Source organism: Eutrigla gurnardus (genome assembly GCF_963514095.1).
Source record: "Eutrigla gurnardus genome assembly, chromosome: 2".
NCBI lineage: Eukaryota > Metazoa > Chordata > Actinopteri > Perciformes > Triglidae > Eutrigla > Eutrigla gurnardus.
Window position 1 is genome coordinate 18,562,756 of NC_139916.1, and position 21,409 is coordinate 18,584,164.

At 40.6% G+C, this 21,409-nt stretch overlaps 3 protein-coding genes across 5 annotated transcripts in view; 1 reads left to right on the top strand and 2 right to left on the bottom strand.

The window, feature by feature from the left end:
- The first annotated feature begins 2,949 nt into the window (after positions 1-2,949).
- Positions 2,950-6,806, top strand: LOC311027610 (uncharacterized protein). The gene is made up of 4 exons (XM_084031700.1): positions 2,950-3,501; positions 4,087-4,318; positions 5,065-5,603; positions 6,062-6,806. Exons 1-4 carry the CDS (start codon positions 2,971-2,973, stop codon positions 6,296-6,298), a joined length of 1,539 nt encoding a protein of 512 aa, XP_083887826.1. The 5' UTR covers positions 2,950-2,970; the 3' UTR covers positions 6,299-6,806.
- Positions 6,450-12,905, bottom strand: atf1 (activating transcription factor 1). Of its 2 annotated transcripts, none has more exons than XM_084030621.1 (8): positions 12,716-12,905; positions 11,814-11,917; positions 10,239-10,364; positions 9,988-10,085; positions 9,780-9,904; positions 9,196-9,375; positions 7,532-7,689; positions 6,450-7,260 (listed from the first exon to the last, which is right to left on the bottom strand). In XM_084030621.1, exons 2-8 carry the CDS (start codon positions 11,910-11,912, stop codon positions 7,120-7,122), a joined length of 927 nt encoding a protein of 308 aa, XP_083886747.1. In that variant the 5' UTR covers positions 11,913-11,917; positions 12,716-12,905; the 3' UTR covers positions 6,450-7,119. The 2 variants fall into 2 exon arrangements, with proteins under 2 accessions (XP_083886747.1, XP_083886746.1); XM_084030620.1 differs by having other exon boundaries at positions 6,450-7,264; positions 7,536-7,689; positions 12,716-12,904.
- A 444-nt stretch (positions 12,906-13,349) lies between these two features.
- The window catches only part of dip2bb (disco-interacting protein 2 homolog Bb), a 32,162-nt gene continuing 24,102 nt past the window's right edge, over positions 13,350-21,409 (bottom strand). For both annotated transcript variants that reach the window (XM_084023693.1, XM_084023694.1), the window contains 11 exons: positions 20,985-21,096; positions 19,962-20,071; positions 19,158-19,288; positions 18,880-19,048; positions 18,517-18,687; positions 18,350-18,411; positions 18,168-18,225; positions 17,996-18,070; positions 17,713-17,887; positions 17,446-17,569; positions 13,350-17,257 (listed from right to left, as the gene is read on the bottom strand). In XM_084023693.1, the coding sequence (XP_083879819.1) occupies positions 17,005-17,257; positions 17,446-17,569; positions 17,713-17,887; positions 17,996-18,070; positions 18,168-18,225; positions 18,350-18,411; positions 18,517-18,687; positions 18,880-19,048; positions 19,158-19,288; positions 19,962-20,071; positions 20,985-21,096 (1,440 nt within the window). In that variant the 3' untranslated portion in view covers positions 13,350-17,004. The remainder of the gene's footprint in view (positions 17,258-17,445; positions 17,570-17,712; positions 17,888-17,995; positions 18,071-18,167; positions 18,226-18,349; positions 18,412-18,516; positions 18,688-18,879; positions 19,049-19,157; positions 19,289-19,961; positions 20,072-20,984; positions 21,097-21,409) is intronic.

Here is a 21,409-nt window from a genome sequence, read left to right on the forward strand (position 1 = left end):
ACAAAATGTTGGCAAAGATGACAGATGTCACACTGGGATATGTCGGCCAACTTCCCTCAGACTGGAAACTAGTATTAACGGTGCCAATTCTAAAACCACAGGCCTGAAGTAGGATTTGGGTAACTTTAGGGTCAACTCAACTCACCATGGTAACTTATGCTGCAGAGCTAACCTGCTCCAGAGCAGGTTATGTTTATTTTACACCGCCGGGATTGCAGCTGAAAGAATGAGGCTGATATTGTCATATGCCATAAGAATACATCTAAGCAGTTATTTATTTGGACCTTTTTGAGAGAAGACAGCAAAGGATGGAACAAATGATCACTGAGAGGTAGGGGTGTGAATCTTTGGCTTCACAGCGATTCGATTAACGATACAGTAGTTGGCGATTCGATTCAAGGACGATTTTTTTTTTGTAACGATTTGATTCGATTCTGTAAACCACGATTCGATTCAGTAACTTGTAACCAAAATTCTATATCCATGAAATAAACATGCAATAATGCAATTGAGACTATCTGTATTCTTCTGAAAGGTGAAAAATAACATATTTATTCTAGAAAAAAGTAAACCTGCATAATATTTTATGCTGAATACAAAAATGTAATTAAACATTGCTCAGTTATTTTGAACATGCTGGCAGGGGAGAGTGTGTCTTAAACGTATTAAAACATTAATCATAATCACGATTCATCCGATTAAATGCATTTATATCGATTATTGGTGAAGCCAAAACGATTCATTCTATTTATTTATTTTAGCAGATCGATTTAGTAGAATCTATAGGACTGACAATCGATTCATCGATTAATCGAATGAATCGTTACACCTCTACTGAGAGGTTAATGTATTACATATTGTAAAGCTATTCTGTGTCGCCATCAGAGTGGATTCCGTAGGGGTCAGAGTACAACAGATTCATTAATATGTCTCCAAGCAGACATCAGGAAAGCATAGAATAATGAAGAAGTTGTTGCAGCTGTTTTCTTTGATGTGGAGAAAGCATGCTCTAAGAAGGACTTCTAATAAAACTGGAGAAATAGGAAATTGTTGGTTGAGCATTCAACTAGGTTCTGAACTTTTTATTTGAAAGAACTATACAAGTAAAAGTACATTTACATTTACATTTAGGTCATTTAGCAGACGCTAAGTACATTTGTCAAAAGAAGGAAACAAAGAAACCACAATGTATCATTGCTGATAAAGTAAGAGCTAAAAATAGAACAAGTGTTAGGTCCTCATCTGAGTAAACTAGTACTTCAAGAGCAACAGTGCTACGATCAGAGTGCTATAGGTAAGGGGTTTTTTTTGGGGGGGGGGGGGGGGGTGTTAGTGGGTGGGTCATGCTATGTAGAGTCGAGGTGAAGTCTGAACAGGTGAGTCTTGAGCCTTTTTCGGAAAATGGCAAATGACTCTGCTGTCCTGACATTAGTCGGGAGTTCGTTCCACCACTGAGGCGCCAGAACAGAGAAGAGTCTGGACTTTGCTGAGCGACATTTGTTTGATTTCAGCGATGGTGGTACCAGCCGGCCAGCTGAAGTAGAGGAGCGAAGTGCTCGCTTCGGGGCATGAGGTTTGACCAGTGTTTGAAGGTAGATGGGTGCCGTTCCATTGATGGCTCTAAAGGCCAGTGTCATCGTCTTGAATTGGATGCGTGCTGCAACAGGGAGCCAGTGGAGGTCACGGAGGAGGGGGCTCACATGGGAGAATTTGGGTAGATTGAAGATAAGGCGTGCTGCAGCGTTCTGGATACGCTGCAATGGTTTAATCGCAGAGGCCGGGAGTCCGGCCAGGAGAGAGTTGCAGTAGTCAAGGCGGGAGATGACCAGCGCTTGGACCAAGAGTTGCGTTGCATCCTTTGTGAGGAAGGTCCGAATCCTGCGGATATTGTAGAGGGCAAATCTGCAGGATCGGGCCACAGCAGTGATGTAAAAGTAGGTGAAGAATGTTGCAGCGTTCAGACAGAGGAGAATTGAACTCCCCGAGGTAGTGACTGCAGTTTGAGGGTTGAGCAAAGCATAGGGAAGTCTGTTTATGCGGATGATGGGGCTCTGTGGATAAAAGGCTGTTCTGTGACACACAGCAATAAGAAAATACAAAATGCAATAAATAAAGTTGAAAAAAGGGGCAATGAAATGGGGATTCAATCTATCCACTTTGGGTGGGTCGACAAATCAAACCATCTGAAACCATTCATCGGTGTACACAAACTGAATTACTATAATGTTGGCCCTGCAGTGGATAGAGGAGAAAGACATCAAAAACACAGTTATCACATCTGACAGCTTCTCAGCACTATCAAGCATAAAATCCAGCAATTCACCAACCATAACAGACGTTACCAGCAAGATATACCTGATAATATCCAGGGCGAAAATTAAGTGTGTGACCATGCTTCCTGGGATCCTGCCCATGTTGGATTGGAGGGAAATGAGCAAGTGGATATTCTGGCGAAACAAACAGGTAAAATTAAATAAACCTAAACATAACATAAACCTGAAGCCAACAGATTCATCAGGAAATATACACAATTGTGTGGCAAGAACACTAGGACACAACTCGTCTGAGAGTAGGTCACCCAAGTCTCAATCACACGTAACATAAAGCACCCTACTGGGAACTGTACACTGCAACCAACCAGAGACAGTCTAGATGTTCTATTTCATTGTAGGCAACATAATAATAAGATAAACTGTCTTTTGGAATCAACATCGTGACTTAACAATGTCATGGATCATGAGAGCAGCAGGGAAGAAATACAGGGAGATAATTAAATTCTTAAAATCAGATGGAATAGCCCAACGAATAGAGTTTTTTCGTTGTTGTAATTGTTTTATTTATTTCCTGTCCAATCGCCAGTTCCGCACTCCAGTCCAGCTGGTGGCGGTAATGCGCCTTTAACTTCAATCGCCAATAAACACCAAAGAAGAAGAAGACCGTTCTATTTATTATGTGAGCAAGGTTCGCTGTATGCGACTGTGCGCTACTGAGGGTGTCGCAGCAGAAATGGCTTTCCTCATGAAAGTTTGCACTTTAATTACCAACGTGTTATGCCTGCCCCTTCATCTGATCAAAGCGGTCGGCCTGTATAAACTATACCGGCGTGTTTTCCCGTTTTGTCTCTACCGGTGCTCTATAATGTACAACAAGAAAATGTACGACAAGAAGAAGGAGCTGTTCAGGGATCTCTCCGAATTCAACAAGCCTACGGGGCAGCTCACGCTCCTGGAGATCGGCTGCGGCACCGGCACCAATTTTGAGTTTTATCCACCTGGTTGCAAGGTGACCTGCACCGACCCGAATCCTCATTTCCAGCGGTATCTGACGGAGGCAATGAGCCAGAATGACCACCTGACGTATGAGAGATTTGTGATGGCATCGGCGGAGGACATGGGAGCCGTGGCGAGCGAGTCGGTGGACGTTGTTGTCTGCACCCTGGTGCTGTGCTCTGTCAACAGCGTGCCGCAAACTCTGCGGGAAGTTCGCCGCATGCTGAGACCAGTAAGTGGGTTGCTGACTCCCGAAGTAACCGTTCGTCTAAAGTCCGTTCAGGCACAATAATACAATGTCTGATTTACAACCGTGGCCTGGATTATTCTAATCAAACTGCTAACAGTAGGCAGTGCGCCCACTGAAAGTTAAGTTATTTGTATTTATTTCACATAATCTACTAAGCAAAACGTGAAAGCAGAGAAATGATACCCCCACAAGTGCACCAGCCAAAGTACTAATGTTTAAATCTTTAAATTGTTGCAACTCCAATGACTACCAACCAACCACACTGTTGCCATCTTCAGCATGACATATCTGAACCGAGAAATGGTGCCATCGATGAGGTATAATTTGCTCAGACTTTCACTATTCACTATTCAACATATGTGAGAAGTATTTGTATTTGAAAGGACAGTTCCATTATGGCTTTACAGAAAACGGAGATGTATTTTTGAAAATGTATTTATTGTAAAAACATGAGGAAAGTATGGAAACCCATTTCTTCTGGCGAGAATAATAACTGACATGCATGAGGTTGAACCTTTTACTTTTTGAAATTGCACAGTATACACATGACAAATATATGTTTTGCAGGGTGGAGCCTTCCTTTTCCTGGAGCATGTTGTTGCAGATCCCTCATCTTGGACCTACTTCTTCCAGCATGTCCTGCAGCCTTTTTGGTACTACTTTGGTGATGGATGTGAGGTCATCCGGGATACCTGGAAACATCTGGAGGCAGCCGGATTCTCTGAACTCAAACTGAGACACATCGAATCCCCACTCATGTTCCTAATCAGACCACACATCATAGGTTGTGCTATAAAATAAATGATGACGTAGCTTCATGGTAAACCTGCCTAACCAGTGCCAGAATATGCCAAACCCTCAATGCCTCCCGTCTTGTTAGTGATATGCTAGACCACCAGTGAAGGACTAATGATAATCACTTTAATGCTAACACTATTTTTAATAAAGGAGTGGAAGAAGGTTTTGTGTTTTGTAAAGATTACAAAGACAGGCCACAATACTAATTTTATATGTTAAAGTTACTATGAGTAACTCTAATTTAGGGTTGTTTTTGCTGCCCCCTTGTGGACAAAGTCCACAGTCCCTTTTGAGAAAACTTCGCTTTACTGCAGCAGGGCAGGCCAGTCTAACCCCACGCAGTCCTCGTTCTAGTTCCTGCACAATATTTGTCTGATTTTCTGTGTCATTTCCTTTGTTGAAGTTCCTTGATGATAAATCAACATGATGCTGCCAAAGAGAGTATCTAACTGTTAGTGTGCGCTACTGCTGAAGTCATTTCTAGGCTACCTTTTGTGACATGACTAAAAAACATATTTTTGGCTGGTGGGGTTGTGTGTCAATGTTTGTGATTAAAGAGTTTATCCCTGCTGAATGATAATTGTTTTTCTTATGCGAGTGTTGATATGATCTCAAAAAAGGTAGGGGGATTTGGACTTCTCAGTTGCCCCTCAAGCGCACTACGGTATATTTGCGCCATCTTGTGGTGAACGTGCAACACAGACATTCTCGCTCAGGTATTAAGAATGTAATCTTTTGATCTTGTAGGTCGCTCTCGGGAAGCAAGGCTTCGTGTAGCTCAGAATAAAATGAAGTCTTGTCTCATGAAACTATGCAGGCTGCTTTGTTTTGCCTTGGCTCTACCGTTGCATCTAATGGAGATCACGGGCCTGTACGGTATGTACAAACGCGTGTTCCCCTGGCTTGCCTACAACATAACGTTTTCATACAACGATAAAATGCACGAGACGAAGAGGAACCTGTTCCGAAATGTAGGCAAATTTGCGAATACAGACGGCACCCTTCGCCTGCTGGAGATCGGCTGTGGCAGCGGGGCGAACTTCAAGTTCTACCCCTACGGCTGCACGGTGATCTGCACAGACCCCAACCCGCACTTCGAGAAGTTCCTGCGGATCAGCATGGGCGCGAACACGCATTTGACGTACGACACGTTCCTGGTCGTGTCCGGAGAGGACATGGACGGGGTGAAGGACGAGTCGGTCGACGTGGTTGTTTGCACCTTGGTGCTCTGTTCCGTCAGCGACGTGCAGCGTGTACTGCGGGAGGTCCGGCGCATCCTTAAAAGGGTGAGTCTCACCAGGCTGCGTTCAAATGCCGTAGGAAATATTGCATTGGTGACTCACCTCACGAACACTGCGTCTAATAATATGATATTTGGCTGGAGTATAGAGAATAATCTGTTAAAGGGGCCAGACCACAAAACAAAGCCAACAGTGTCCTCTGGTGCACACGTAACATGCAAATGTAAAGCTATATTTACCACATGACACACGAGGCAGTAGAATATGTCAAGTTCTGATAAAAAAAATAATTTGCATTATTCCTGGATATTACAAGTTTGAGCTGGTCTTATTTTGTCCACACTACACACATTGGTACAAATGAATTTGCATCTATTGCATTCACTTCTGGGTCCCCACATAATCTGCCTTTCTGCTTTACAGTTCGAACAATGATATTGCAGCCAGATCTGTCTAGATTTGTTAAAACATGTAGACAACAATCTGGTGACTCTTTCTTGCAGGGTGGAGCCTTCTACTTTTTGGAGCATGTGGTCTCAGATCCCGCCTCCTGGACATACTTCTTCCAGCATGTGTTTGAGCCTCTGTGGTACTACCTAGGAGATGGATGCAAGATCACCAGAGCAACATGGAAAGATCTAGAGGCAGCTGGATTCTCTGAACTTCACCTAAAACATGCTGAGGCTCTAGAGGTTACTCGGATGATAAGGCCACATATCATGGGATATTGCATTAAATGACTACATGGGAGAATGGGCAGCAGTCTAAATTTCATAAGAAAACACTGGGTTCAAATTAAGTCTGCAGGTTTGCTATTATCAAAAGCAGTTAATCTGTATATTTTAATTTACAGTGAAAAAGAATACAATGGCCACTGCATTTATTAATGCATTTATTGAGTGAAAATATATTTATTTACTTACAGAATCAGCAACATTTGATACACCGTTTGTTCTTCTTTCCCACCCCTCCCAAGATGTACATAATAAATATTACCTGGACACTGTGCTTTTTTTCCCTGATTGTCTAAGTAACTGCCAAGAAACAACCAAACAAACCACACTATGTCATCACTTGTTACCCTTTATATTCCATTGCACAAAATAAGGAATGACAATTGTAACTTCTCCTTATAGAGAAATGAGGGGAATTGCTGGTCCACAATATAAACAGGAATTAGGTATGTGTGGTAATTATAGTCAAAATTCTGCAGACGTTGTTAGAAGATTAAAAAACAGCAACATTTTTTTTAAAAACAATGCATTTACAAACTGAGACTCAAAGTTAAAGCTCACCATTTCAAACTTCCCAGTATGAAAAATGTACACAACTATAAATGTTATCACATTAGCAATTTAAAAAAAAAACAGCTGGTGGAAAAACATTGTTTGACGAGTATATCTTACTGCCAGCACAAGTCACTTTTATATCAAACAGAGTAAAAAAAACTGGAGGACCTCAGCCTGAAATGAAGTGTTCCCAGAAACCCCGTTCATGTCCAAATGGCTGAGCTGTGCCGCTCCCACATCATGTCCCAATCCTCAACCTCTATTCAAACAGGTTAACCTGTTTTAACACAATAAAGGTCCTTTAATGTTTTGAGTTCTTCAATCAGCGTCTTGTTTTGGTTTTCAAGAACAGCTACACGGTTTTCGAGGCATTTAACATATTCCTTTTTCTTCCTTCGACATTCACGGGCTGCCTCTCTGAAAGAGGAACAAAATATGCAATAAGTCCAACTGAAAGATAATGCAATTAATGCCCTGTCAGCAAATCACAATGCACAGTATTGTCACAATTGTGGCATAAAAATATATCAAAGCAACAGCACGACATCATTCCTGTAATGGAGGCATTGCAACACCACAAAACCTTTTTCCCCCGCTTGATTTTCTTAGTTCAGTATATGTGGGAGATATGACATTTTTCTTGCTTTCACTGTTTTATACAAAATGCCAAAATAATATGCACACTTGCCTGTTTTTTGCAAGCCTGATTTCCCTTTTCATTGTTGGGTCATCACTCTTTCCCTGAGATAGTCCCATAGGAGAGGTCATAACTACAGTCTGAGGCAGTGAACTGGATGTGGGTGCTGTGCGGATCTGGTATGTTTGCACTTCTCCTCCTGCACCTGAGGGAAACATGACAGAGATCATAACAACTCAGCCACAATGCATGCGTCCCTTGAAACAATCCCAATTGTGAAATTTAGATAGTAATTTGTTAACCATAAACAAACATAACATTAGATCCCATCAGAAGAAAAGTTATTTCACTTGAAAAATACCAATCATTTTTAAAGCGATGGTTCGGAGTGACGTGCACCCTAGGTCATTTCCACCATGACATCCAGCCAAATACCCCCTCTTGCCGTCACATGAGTTTCACGCGAGAGTATGAAAAAGTTTTGCTGAATTTTTATAAATGCTTGTATTATGAGGTCAACACATTTTTATAAATGCTTGTATTATCAGGTCAACACTTGTCAACACTTGTTGACCTGATAATACAAGCATTTATAAAAATGCAGCGAAACTTTTTCATACTCTCGCGTGAAACTCACGTGACGGCATCGGCTGGGTAAACATGGAAGTGGCGTCGACGCAGCGCTAGCGTTAGCAGCAGAGGATAGAAGCTATCAGGCAAGTGTTCTTTTAAATAAACTCCTGATGTACTTACAAACTTTCAAATGCCTCGTTTTGTGAGTACAGACCCTATGTGTACTACTGCAGAAGTTTGGTAACATTCCATGCATTATTAGTGGGGTAATTTACGAGATATACAAAATGTACTATAGCGCCAGTACTAAGCCATTCAGCTGATAGCCCTATCTTGACCAATGTTGACCATCACTAAAAATGCTTCTGAGGGGGTATTTGGCTGGATGTCATGGTGGAAATTACCTAGGGTGTATTTCACTCCGAACCACCGCTTTAAGTGAACATTAACACACTAATGGCTTTGTCAGGAGATTTGTATTGGATTTGCAAGTTATTTAAACTACTACTGTTCTATTGTCAATACTGAGACTTTTTCAAACTTGTGCTAATGAAAATACATTAACTAGTTTACCTGAGGACAGACTTTGGACAATGTAATGTTTGACAATAGTGTTAGTGTTTTCAAATGTAGTGCTCCTTAAACAAACCAAACTATATTCACATAAATATAAAATTGATATTTTAGAGGGAATTAATAAGAAAAAGCTCAGAGTTCATTCTGTGTGAAAGCGACACTAAACATCACATCATTGAAGGGAAAAGCATAAACCTTAATGAACTATAGTGTGAACAGGAACAGGACTGAGGGCCCATCAGAGCTGAGATGGACCCTAAACAGAACTGAGTCCTCTTTCAAATGATCTGACAATGTTAACACAAATAGAATGTGTCCCTTTAGTGTTGGTCCACTTTTCAGTCCACTTTAAGAAGACTAAGTTTGGTTCGTTTAAAAAAGTACTATATGTGAAAACTCCCTTATTGTCTGTCTCAACACCTAACACATTTAGCATCTGCCCAGCAGTAAAATTAGTCACCTGCTGGAATCTCAGAACAAACGCTATGTGAGCAGATCGAACTGACTTGAAAATGTTAGAAATTCAGATACATTTTCTTAAAATAAGGCATTTTTTGCTTACCTTGTACAACAACCTGGTTGCTAGGCACCAGTATCTGCTGTCCGTCAGGTGTGTGGGCATACTGAAGGATGGTCGTGTTTTGCTGGGCTCCAGAGTTGGCCATGGTGACAGCCTGTAGCCCCTGAATGCCTTCAGACCCAGTAGTGGCTAGCTGGATTGTGCCATTAGCTGCTATAGTTACTAGAATAATCACACAGATGGCATCAGAATTGGGTAAAGCACGAGTAAAATTCCCATTTCCACTGGCTAGGTTACCATTCTGGGTACTGCAGAGTACTCTTCTGTTTGTATAGACTTTTCAAAAACCATACAGGTTTTTTTTAAATGTTACCCATTAGCTTACAAGAAGTTTAGTTTCTGATATACAGCTCTGTCTGGTAAGCATACTAACATGAGAGCATATGTAAGTAAGTAATATTAAACCACAATCGTTTTTATCCAGAATTCACCATTTTTTAAATAAATTCTGAGGTGAAAAGATTTATAGACATTTAAAAACAAATTCTCAATTTCAGCAGTCAATTGAATCAATTTTGGGGTTGACTCCTCTTTATGCTATTACTAATGAAGGGAAAAGTTCATACTGTACTGGCCGGTGCTGGTCTGGTAGATTTGGGTGGTGGGTACTGCCACTCCTGTGGATACCTGGTTATTATCCTTTCCCTCGATGTGTGTCACTTCCTCAGATGATAGTTCATTTAGGATTTTTCTACAAGGTGAAAGGATGAATAAGTATTAGTCTCATTTTTTAGTGTGTTGTCTTTGCTTCTTGTGTTTTTTTTTTGTTTTTACCTGTATGAAGGCCGTCTTGCCAGTATTTCTCTGGTCTTATGGGATGCAGCTCCACTGTCTGAGGAGTCTTGTGAATCGTCACTATCTGAACCCAGGGCCTTGAAAGAGGGAAGTGGATTAAGAAGTGCATAGGAGCAATTGGATAAAATGGCATATTTACAGTTTGTAAAAAGAAACTTAGGAGATGAATAAAATATAGGCTTTCATTTAGAAACAATTATTACAGTGTCAAGGAAAGCAGGTGGTCTCACCTGCACAGTGTGCATCTGAGGGGCTTGAATGACTGACGACTGGGCAGACTGGATCACCCCTTGAACCTGAAACTGACCCCCTGGCAGCTGCACAACGGCCACAGAACCACCCCCGTGCAGTGACATCTGCAAAAAAACAAACACAACAACATAATTATGATGGCAATTGTCATTAATTTGTGTGCTCAAAAAGTGAGTTCAGAAGCTCATTGACACTTGTTTAAAAACTGCAATAATTTCATCCAAATGTTTTGTAAACTCATTTACCTCAAGTGACATCAAGCCATGGAGACAATTTGATGTGCCTAGGATTGAGATCTATCTGCCACCACTCTTATATAATAAATGTGAACAAAAATGTTATGGGTTGAAATCTTCGAGATAGATATGCCACAAAACCAAACTATCTGTATGATATCACAAGGGATTAGAGGAAAATGTGCTATTTGGGTGAAATTATCATTTAAGATATACTTTAAGAAACTTACTTACTACACCATTTCATCCAAGTGAACACATAATAGGTCTTGTTGCAACATGATTACTTATGTGTTTATTTATCCTCATAAACGTTAATTCTATTCAAATCAATTTTAGTTAAAGTGTCATATCACAACAGAAGTAATCTCAGGACACTTAACACATTGAGCAGGACTAGAATAGGCTTTTTCAAATTTCAAAGTCCCAATATCACCCAGGGGCAAGCGTTACAGCAACAGCGGCGAGAAAAAACTGCCTTAAGGCTTTAGGTAGAAATTTCATGCAGCCCAGACCCTTGGGTTCCAACTGCATTTGGTAGTGGTGGCATTAACAGAAGCAATAGTAGTCTATGGCAGCAGGCACAGCCACGCTGTGATGGATCCATCCCAACCATGTCGCTGTAGACCAAAAAGCAGTAGTAGCAGGTGGAGCTACAATATTCCAGCGTCAGGCCAGTTAGCAATCTGCATCGGTCAGGACCTCAGCGGACTCTGCTCATTGGTTAAGGACCAATGTATCATCAGATGCTATGAACTCAGACAGTAACCTAAGTTACTTCAGGAACATATGTTTTGACTGTAAAGATATGAATTGTAACATACTCCGATACATCAACAAATAAGACGGCTACAGAGGAGCGAGACGCCATCAGACAGACTGGTCAGACTAAATCCCAGATTCAGTCATCCCTTACTGAATTACAAAATGTACAGATAAGACTGTGCAGATAAGTAGTAACTTCATTTATACTTGGTGGTTACTACTTGAAATGCCATTGGGTAGATTAATAACTTTCTCTTAACTTAGATGATAAAGGCTGAACAAATAAGAGCTACATGGAAGCATTCATATTTAAGTGACTTCCTTCTTTGATCACCGTACACATTAGTTCAAACAAACTTTTTAAATAAACAAACCGGAAAATGTAGCTGTATTTATAAGCCAACTTCAAGACCTTAACGTGTGCCTTCAGCAATGGCAACCATAAACAAAGTGGACTTGTTGTAATAGCAGTGCAAACGCTACATTGCAATAAAGCAGTTTTATAATCTTTTTTTAAAACGGTACTGTATTTTGAAGGGGTCTACTAGTTACCTGTTGGGCTATCTGTGAGAACTGAGAGGCTGTGATGGTGGTGGGAATGGTGGCAGCCTGTAACTCAGTGCCATTGCTGCCCTGCTGAACTTCTTCCATAGTAACTGGGAAGAAATAAATCAATATTATCGTTTTACAATGGCACTAACGTAACACAACAACAGTCTGTGGCGGGGATGTCTGTCTGTAATTTGTTATACTCCGCTGTGGCCTAAGTGCTAAACAACTCTTCCCGAAAACAGGTCAGAGCGAAATCACAATCAGTTGCATACTATTTAGGCTAAACCTTTCTTCTAAATTTGAACTGGTGCTTTTCATTTAGATTTAAAAAATATTAACTTCTTTGGTTCAATCGTTAGCCATTGCAACCAAATTTAACATGGAGATACGGAACAATGCTAGGCCCGACCGTCAATACTGTTAACTTTCCACTCTCATGAATTTAATACATTTTTAATGTAAATTGAATGGGCGACGTCATGCAAACAAACGTCTACAACCTAAATGTTAAGATACGCTTTCAGTCATAACTCCTAGAATGTTCCGACCCCAACATTACCGTTGCTAGTTAACGGGAGCTAACGTTCAGTTAAACGGATGTTAACCGATTTAAAACGTTTAAAAAACAACAGTTTTCGAGCTAAACGCGGGACAAGTTTTGTTACTATGGTTCACGGGATGGATGAGCTTTTGTCTCATTGAGCAAATATGTGTAACTCTGTCACTGGCACGCAAGTTACCGCGTCAATAGACGTCAGCGATACGGGGAGCCATTAAGCTAACTACACCTTCCCTTTTCGTAAAACGGCGAGGAGTTGACGAAGCAACAGCCGCCATTACCGCCACAGCGGAGTAGAGAGCTAGACGAGCACAAAATTACCGCTCGACCAGACAAAAATTACCTTTCCAAGGGCCGCGTAACTGCTCTTGCTCACAGCGTGGACTTCGTGCAATTCGTGTGTATACTTTGACACAAGCAATACCTTGAAAAGTTACTTAGCAGAAGTGGCTAACAGCTAAAAATACAAAGATGTCAGCTAAAAAAAATAGCTGACCACTTTTTCCCAAAGGAAATGGGCGGAGCTGTCTGGCAAAGACGCATTACGTAATAGTTTCTTTAGGCGTTGTGATTGGTGAAGAGTTTGAGCAACTGGTAGATGCAGAAGAACAGAGTGGGAAAGTCCCTCTCATTTGGCGCTACTATATACCTTATTTAGTAGAAGAATATACTAATTTCAGGTGCTTGAACATTAAAATGCTGCTTACACAGTGATGCAACAGCAATAACTATTCAATAACACTGAAATTGTACATTCTGTATAGAGCATTCAACTAACCTTAGGAAGAATATGTGGCTAATAATACTTCTGCAAGCCACACACATGTGTGTTGCCACAAAAATATTTCCCTTCATTATAATGAATTCTAAAGATGCCTTCACTATACGGATGGAAGTGTAATAATCCAAAGAGTCTATGCTTTAAGGACAATTTAAATGATTGTTACATCATTAGAAACACAGGGCATCAGGGCATCTGAAATGATTAAATGCTTTTGTTTATTCGGTATTACTTTTCCATAAAGTATAAAACACAGTACAACAAACCAAAATAGAAAATAAGTGAGAAAAATGGGAAGGGGATGACTTTGATTTCTTAACTATACCAGTTAACCCCCCCCAACATGACAGATTCATCAGTGGATCACACCCTCACGGAGCAGTTTAGAATTCACTAAATAATTAATATACAACATACCAAGAGTGCATACACAAAATATCGATAGAACAACTCAAGAGAGCACAGTCTTAAGTACACTACTGGTTAAATTGAATCAGTCCTCTGTTAGTTATTACAAAATGTTTAAGCATCACGTTATTTCACCTGACTGTGCAAGCATTGAAATTAAATTGCACTGTCATTTGGATTGCATAGTGTGTAAGAACTCTGATGGAGAAAAAGAGCGGGAACCAAAAGAAGCCCTTGTAGACTTCCAAAGCAGGTAGATGGTCGGTGGACACTGGTCGTCAGTAACCCCTCTTTTTGCCCATAAGCTCTGCATTAATTACAAGGAGATTTCTGTTGTCTACATTTTATGGGCATTAGTCAGATTGCACCAAGGGACCGCCTGGTCCATCCCTGTGTTATGAGTTGTGTTCCCTGAATATACAATTTCATACATATATATATCTCCCCCGCTTGTGCCTCAAGATGAGATGTGCCTCCAGCAGATTTTCTTCTTGTGCTTGGCTGAGTCATGCAAACATTCTGCTGCAAATGAAGGATGCAATGTTAAAGCTAACATTAAGTGCTATTAGTTTTTATTCTAGGTGGACTTCAACTCTGCAAGAGCAAATGCCAAGCATTATATTTCTAAAATTAGTAACACATTTAATGCAACACGACATGGGGATAGTAAGTCCACACAGTAGACACCTACTGTGATACCACCAGTGCAAAGTGTAGTGTAATTCAATGATCATATTCCTGTTTACCTTTACATGATTACACACCTGTCTAATAATGTGTTATTGGTGTGATTGAATGTTATAATGGGACAATTGCAAATGTCCAAAAATTAACAAAAACTATTTACATGTCGACATTAAGTGTTCATCACTGAAATACAGTATAACCCAGTACAAAGAACCGATAAATAATGGTAAGAAGCACAAGGAAATCATTACAGGAAAACAAATACATTTTTGCAAAATACATCTTGATGCAATGATGTTTCATACGTGGCTCAGCTTTGCAACTGCATTCACAAGTGCTTTTAAATCCAGTGACTGAACACAGAAAATAATCCAGATACATGATGACTTCTATTGACTTAAAGTACCAACAACAATCCTGTTGAAATTCAAAGTAACCCTCTACAAAGTTGCACAATGACAAAATACAGTTTGAACGAGCTTAGAGTGTGAAGAGGGAAAGGAAAGGGAGAAACTCTCAAACACTTGCTCTATTATGCAATACAAACGTGAGAAGGGTGTAACTGTTTAGTAGTACAAAGTACGATGGCAAAGGATATTAGATGGACAGTTGTGGGCCTATTTTATTTTAGGTTTTAAACAAAATAACCCGGAAGCCTGAAAATAGCCATGATATTGATTTTTGGCCAAGTTTTTTCCTTTTATTTTTTCTTTCTCTGGCCAACAGGAAAGTTCCCTGGCATTAACAGTGATAGCCCTCCTGGTAAACTCGAAGCTCCTCAAGCAAGACTCCTCAATATATGCTCCTGCACCATTTGCTATAATGCCTCATTGTTATAATAAAATAGACATTTTTTGAGAAAGTGCAATGTTATATCTATATTATGACTAACGATGCTTTAAAGTGAATTATCTTTACCCTCCATTATACAACCATTATTCAATTTCAAAAGTACTGTCAAAACTGTTAAATCTTATTTACAATCCACAATCTGCTACAAATATCCCCCCTCAGCTGGGTTATCTATCCATAAACCATCAACTGAGACAGACAAGTCAATCATTTATACATTTATACAATTAAAAATATCTATACAGTAAAGTACAGTATCTAAAATACAACACACCTTTTTAGGTACAGTACTGAATATGGCGTCTGTCCTCTTTTATTTTGATCCCTTTGGATATCTGTCTGATTTCCACTACTAGTCAAAACCAAAGAAGAGTAAACAGCCATTAATAACAGACTCATTAAAAATGAAGATAGGAATGTATGGCTGAAGTTTTATAAGGCAGGAAATGTATTAGGGCAGGAAAGTTGCAACGTTGTATTTGGCATCATTATTATGGGGGGGGGGGGGGGGGGGTCTTTCTAAATAATGCACGCGCACTGACTACTTTTTTAATGGTTTGTTTTTATCCGCCCTCTTTTTTTTTTATCCATGTTAAAAATAAGGGTTCAGCACATGCGTTCAAGTGTGCACATAAAAAAATATTTTAATAGCTCTTGGAATTTGTGTTGAGACATAAGGGAAAGTATTTTTGCGTGGGGTTTGTGGTCAGCACAGAATAAGACAGCACGTTTTTATATAGAATTAATTTCAAGAGTGGCCCTGTTAAATGTGTTTCACCCTTCCCTTAACAAATTGCATCACAGGGCTTTTAGTCTTTGCCATATGCAGTAAATGTTGCTTATTGTGGAGTGACGCAATAAATAATACATCTGTAAGTGAATAAGAAAAATAAATATGGGAATATAAAGAGGAATAAATACGCAAATTAAAAAATACGGCACTATTAAATAAACGGATAAAAGAATAAATACATAAATAAAAACATTGGAAATATAAAGAGAAATTAATCTAAGAGTAAGGAAACATATAAAGACAAATAATTAAATATGAAAGAATAATTTTAAGCATTTTCATGTATCTCTATTTTTTCATCTATGGATTGTTTTAGATGTATATTTATTACTATCCTGCACATATGAAGTGATGCTATAAGAAGTTTATCTGCAGTCCTGCAGGCTACACGCTATGCCCACTTTATTACATAACACGCCCCCTGAGATAACATCTGGGATTCCCATATTTTAGCCCAAACCAGGTCGATACATAAAAAGAGATATATATATATATAAATATATATACAAACATTTTTTACGGAAGAGTATTAGGGCCACGTGTGAAACATTTCAAGTTCTGAGTTCAAATCTAATGCTCTTCCGTAATAGATAAATAATTGTATTTAAAATATATAAATACATATATACAGAAATAAATTAACAAATGAAGGTGAAAATAAATGAAAATGCTTATAATTATAATAATTATTTTCTCTTTATATTTCCACATTTAATTTATAAATGATTTTATTTAATTTTCTACATGTTTCCATGTTTTATATTTACTTACATATATAGTCTTTCATGTATTCCTCTTCATATTTCCACATTTATTTGCTCATGCGTCTACAGCTGTATTATTTATTATGGCACTCCTATGGCTCCATAAGTTAAGTCCTATTTGCAAAATTCTATCTATAAAACACAGTGAAGAACTCCCAACATGGCAGGTCCAATCACAGACATGCAGTGGCCAAGATATGCTGGTGTCACACAGGGCTGGGTAGCAATAATGCCTTTACTTTTCACCCTCTGCCAAAGCCGTAGTCAAGTGCTGGGGTGATGATGATGATGCAGAAGCATCCAGACTGTGGATGATGGCCAAAAAAAGCCCCAATCACCACAACCCCTTACATGTTGTAAGCAACGTAGATGGGATCCAGCTGGTCAGCGAGGAAAGAGTCACGAAGGTGCATGCGTTGCTTCTCTCCCCTGGAGTTGATGGGTATCACCCCGGGGTCCACAATAACCACTACACCCACGATGAGGTGGTGCTCCTCCAGCACCACGTTGGTTATCAGAGGCACCAAGTCCAGCGCATCCTGCTCCGAACCACACAACTCGGACACCACCACCAGTAGGTTGGTCCACGTAAACACAGCACTGTGTGGAGGGAGAGCCCAAAAGCAATGTTAAAGGAAGAGTTTTCAGAAATACACATATTCGCTTTCGTCACAGTGTAATTGAATGTAAGCAGTTTGCTTTTTAGAAGTAGATATTAATGGTCAAAATGTTGTTTCCTAAGAACATTAATGAAGCGTGTCAGGAAGACCATTCAAGACCAGTCTCACCTCTCAGCTATACTGCGGTGAGCCCGGGACACAGAGGTTTCTATGTCAATCGGGTGATAGCGCAGCCCCCGAAGCTCCAAGGTCTCATCCAGTGAGCCAACAATAAAGAGGGCGTCGTGCCGATCTGAGCACAGAAATACAGGCAACGTAATCCACCCAGACATGTATGCTATGAGCGTTAAAAGTGTTACTCATCTACAACCTATTTCAAAATAAACTCATCAAGACTGACCGTCTCAAATCCAGACTCCATCACGCTCTACTCACCCCCATTGGCCTCCAACAGCTCAGTTCTCTTCACAAAACCCAAGTATCCCGTCCTGGCCCATAAGGTCTGTGGGTCTCCAAAGCTGAGCTTGGTGTTGAAGTGATTGGCTTGAAGACTCTCCTCTCCGTAGATGGTGTAGTACCCGCTGGCGTTGTGAGGGCTGTGCACCCAGACCTGAGCGAGAGAGGAACACACCGGGTGACAGCTCGGACACAGAAGGAGTGAGGCTTTTCCCGCCATTACCTTAAGACAGGGTCATGTTGTGCAGTAAACACATCTCACCTCTCCCAGATGAGAATCTCCAAGTGGACCTCTGGTCTCTGGATTTACAATGATCACCCGGACGCCTGGCAGTATCTGTAGAAGAAAACATACATTATCAACATGCACCATTTTTAACGTCACAATTCATTGACTGAATCTGTACAATGGGATTACACATGCAGCGCCTCACCTTGCCAGACTCCATCAGAGGAAGACTCTGAGGTGCTCCCCTCTCCACCAGCCTCACTCTGCAGAAGTCGCATACGTAAGCAGACGCGTACAAGAATATCTAACAGTTCTGGAATATCATCTAAGACCTAAACTCTTTAAGGACACATTTGTGTTCGTTTGGTTGAAATGATGTGTTCTTACCGGTCATGTCGGAGAGACTTCATGTCCACGTAGACTGTACAGGGATCCGGACCGGTGGTGCCCTTTAACATACAAAAGAGCAGGTACATACAGGTCCCACTGGTTCTCATCACGGCATAATTCAAAGTGTGCTTCTATGTGAAGCAAGGTTAAGTGGGTTTGTGTACTTGCAAGCAGACGGCCAGGTTAACCCTGGAACCAAACGCGGTGCTGACGGCTCTAGACGAGAGCCCGATGTCCTTAAAGAGCTTGGAGAAGGAGTGCGACAAGGCTAGTCGAGGGCGTTCCTCTGCTATCACCACGCAGCTCCGCACACATGACAGGCTCACACCACGGGCCTGAAACACACACACACACACACACACACACACACACACACACACACACACACACACACACACACACACACACACACACACACACACACACACACACACACACACACACACACACACACACACAAAATGATCAAATCCTTCAGAAATATTCCACCTCTATCATTCATGAATCTCTGTGTACTTGGCCCTCACCTTGAGTAACTCAGTCTGGGTACCCAGTCCTTTAGTGCAGAGCTCCATGACGGAGTAGGAGCAGAAGGTGTCCCTGATACGGTACTGACTGAGCGTGCTCAGCCACAGAGACAAGGAGGTCTCCAGCTCGAAGGGAGGAATCAGGACGGACTGGTGACCTGAGTAAACACTAAAAAAGGAAAATGAGGGAGAAAAGACGGATGAATGGAGGGGGAACAACACAACGGGGAAAAAACCCACGCTGCATTGCGTGTGTGTGTGTTGTAGGTTTACTGCACCTTGCGAGGCACCACAAGACAAAGCCGAGGCCACAGTAGGGATCCAGGCAGATGGCTATTTGGCGAGAGGAGTACAGTTCACACTGCAGCTTTATGGAGCGACAAAGTGCACTGACCGCCGCGTGAGAGATCTGCGACAAACAGCGAGACACATTTAGAAACTCAAAGGGAAATATCATAGCATATCCGGGAATGATTTTCTAATGTTCTATTTCTGTCAAGCGGGCTTGCCTCCTTCTACTTTGAAATATCCTTCACATAGAATACCTCAACCGCAACAGGGCTGCATTATATAATATTCCAGCTTACAGGTATGTATCTCTTCTGTGATTGATTTTATGCTTGTTTTGAATAACGGCCTAGAACGGCAGCATTATTAAGCTGCTATTGATTTGAGGCTGTCAATCCACAATTTTCACTTCACTCATTGTGCTTTTTAGAGCTTTTTCACCAACGACAGCTGCTGCTGATGAAATAGACGCTCTGGAAGCAGTGAGAGTGAACCATAACAGTAAAGTTGTGGGCCGGACAGCTAAACAATGACCTGAAACTCACTATAAAGCTCTGTAAAGCTGAGGGGAGCTGCAGATTCACTTGTATGTCCATCACTGCCGCTGATACTTTATGACACATTATCATTTGACCATTTTAATAATAAATATGTCAATTATAGCCACTTTGAGATGGCAAATGAGGGAGGAAGACACATAGGAGCTCAGCAGCCGTGAGTCACAGCAAGTGTTTATTGGATTGGGATCCAGGGCAAACACTGCAGCGTTTGGCAATGAAGGTCGTCTGTCTCACCTTGACCCCAGTGAGCATGCCTGTAGTGGACACACTGAAGTCCAGATAAGCAATCATCTCTGCTGTGGGCGGCTTATAGATCTGTGGAGGCCGGCGGCGAGGAAGGTCATCTGCAAAAAAAAAAAGAAAAAAAAACAGCGCATGTTTTACAGAGAACAGATATTAAATATATTGAGCAATAATGACACAATAAAAAATAAACAGATGCTTTTATACTCTCTATCATACACTATGATACTATCGTGCTCAGATAGTACTAGAATCAGATATCAATTCTTATGCTGTTACGAAGAGGTTGACAGAATATAATACCCACACACTAAAAGTAGAACAAAGTAGACACATAGTCTGCACCAAGCACTTATCTACTCACAAGTTTGTAAACCCACTGAGCAATGTTTGTAATAACTAGAGCAAGAACTGCAGAGAAATGTCCCACTTCCTGTTTGTCGTAATGCTGCAAATGGTCCACAACAACTGACACGAGCACTTCTGACAGAACGACTTCATGGGATGTTTTGAATTTCATGAGGTCAACATCCTTAAACTTGTATTCTAAATTTAGCAATATATTCATTTTTTTTAACGAATACTTTGTACTAAGTAAACCATCTGTCAAGAAACTCTCCATATCTAATGTGGTATGTAAGTATGTATTCAAATTGAACTTTGGACTGATAGTGGCGACAGAGGGATGTTATTTTCCCTTTTCAAATTCATTTGCAACACTTTGTGTTGAAATGAAAAACGACCTCAACATAATATATTGGCATATGATTAATGCTTCTGCATGAGAACAGGCCTTTCTCACAGAAGACGCTTGGACACAAACGGGTGCAAATAATACCATTAAAAAGAATTTCCATGTAGCTGCCTCAGCGGTTGGTGCTTCACTCCGTTACAGCTTACTGGGATCATTCTAACCCGGAGCCATCTTTAACGTTATAAGTAACACAAGTGCTTTTCCTGCTATGACAAGTCAAAGTGTTGTCGGGGAAAAAGTCCTATCTTTTGGCATCTTACCTGTGTCAATGATTGTTGGCCACGTTTTAATGTTTACAGAAGCAGCAGCCTCTTTGGAGCGCAGAGTCCTCATGAGGGTTTGAGTGGTAAGGATACACGCAGCTTTACTGACCTGGAAACATAACAAAAGCAGGATTCATTTAAACGGGAAAATCTGCTGCACATGACTGAAAATGAAAACAACCAAAAGCACACAAACAGATGCACACAACATGATCTACCAAGTGATCTTGGATTTTTGAGGACGATAAAATATTGATTTGAGAAAAATACTAAACCCAACTTAAAATGGGACACACCTACTGTGTAAGCAAGATTGCCTTGAGAAATTATGGAATTATAAAATGAGAAACATTTCAGGCACACTAGCGGCCCTTTTTTTCAGTTAAAGTTATTGATTTTTGGTGCAACTGCAGTTGTTTTTT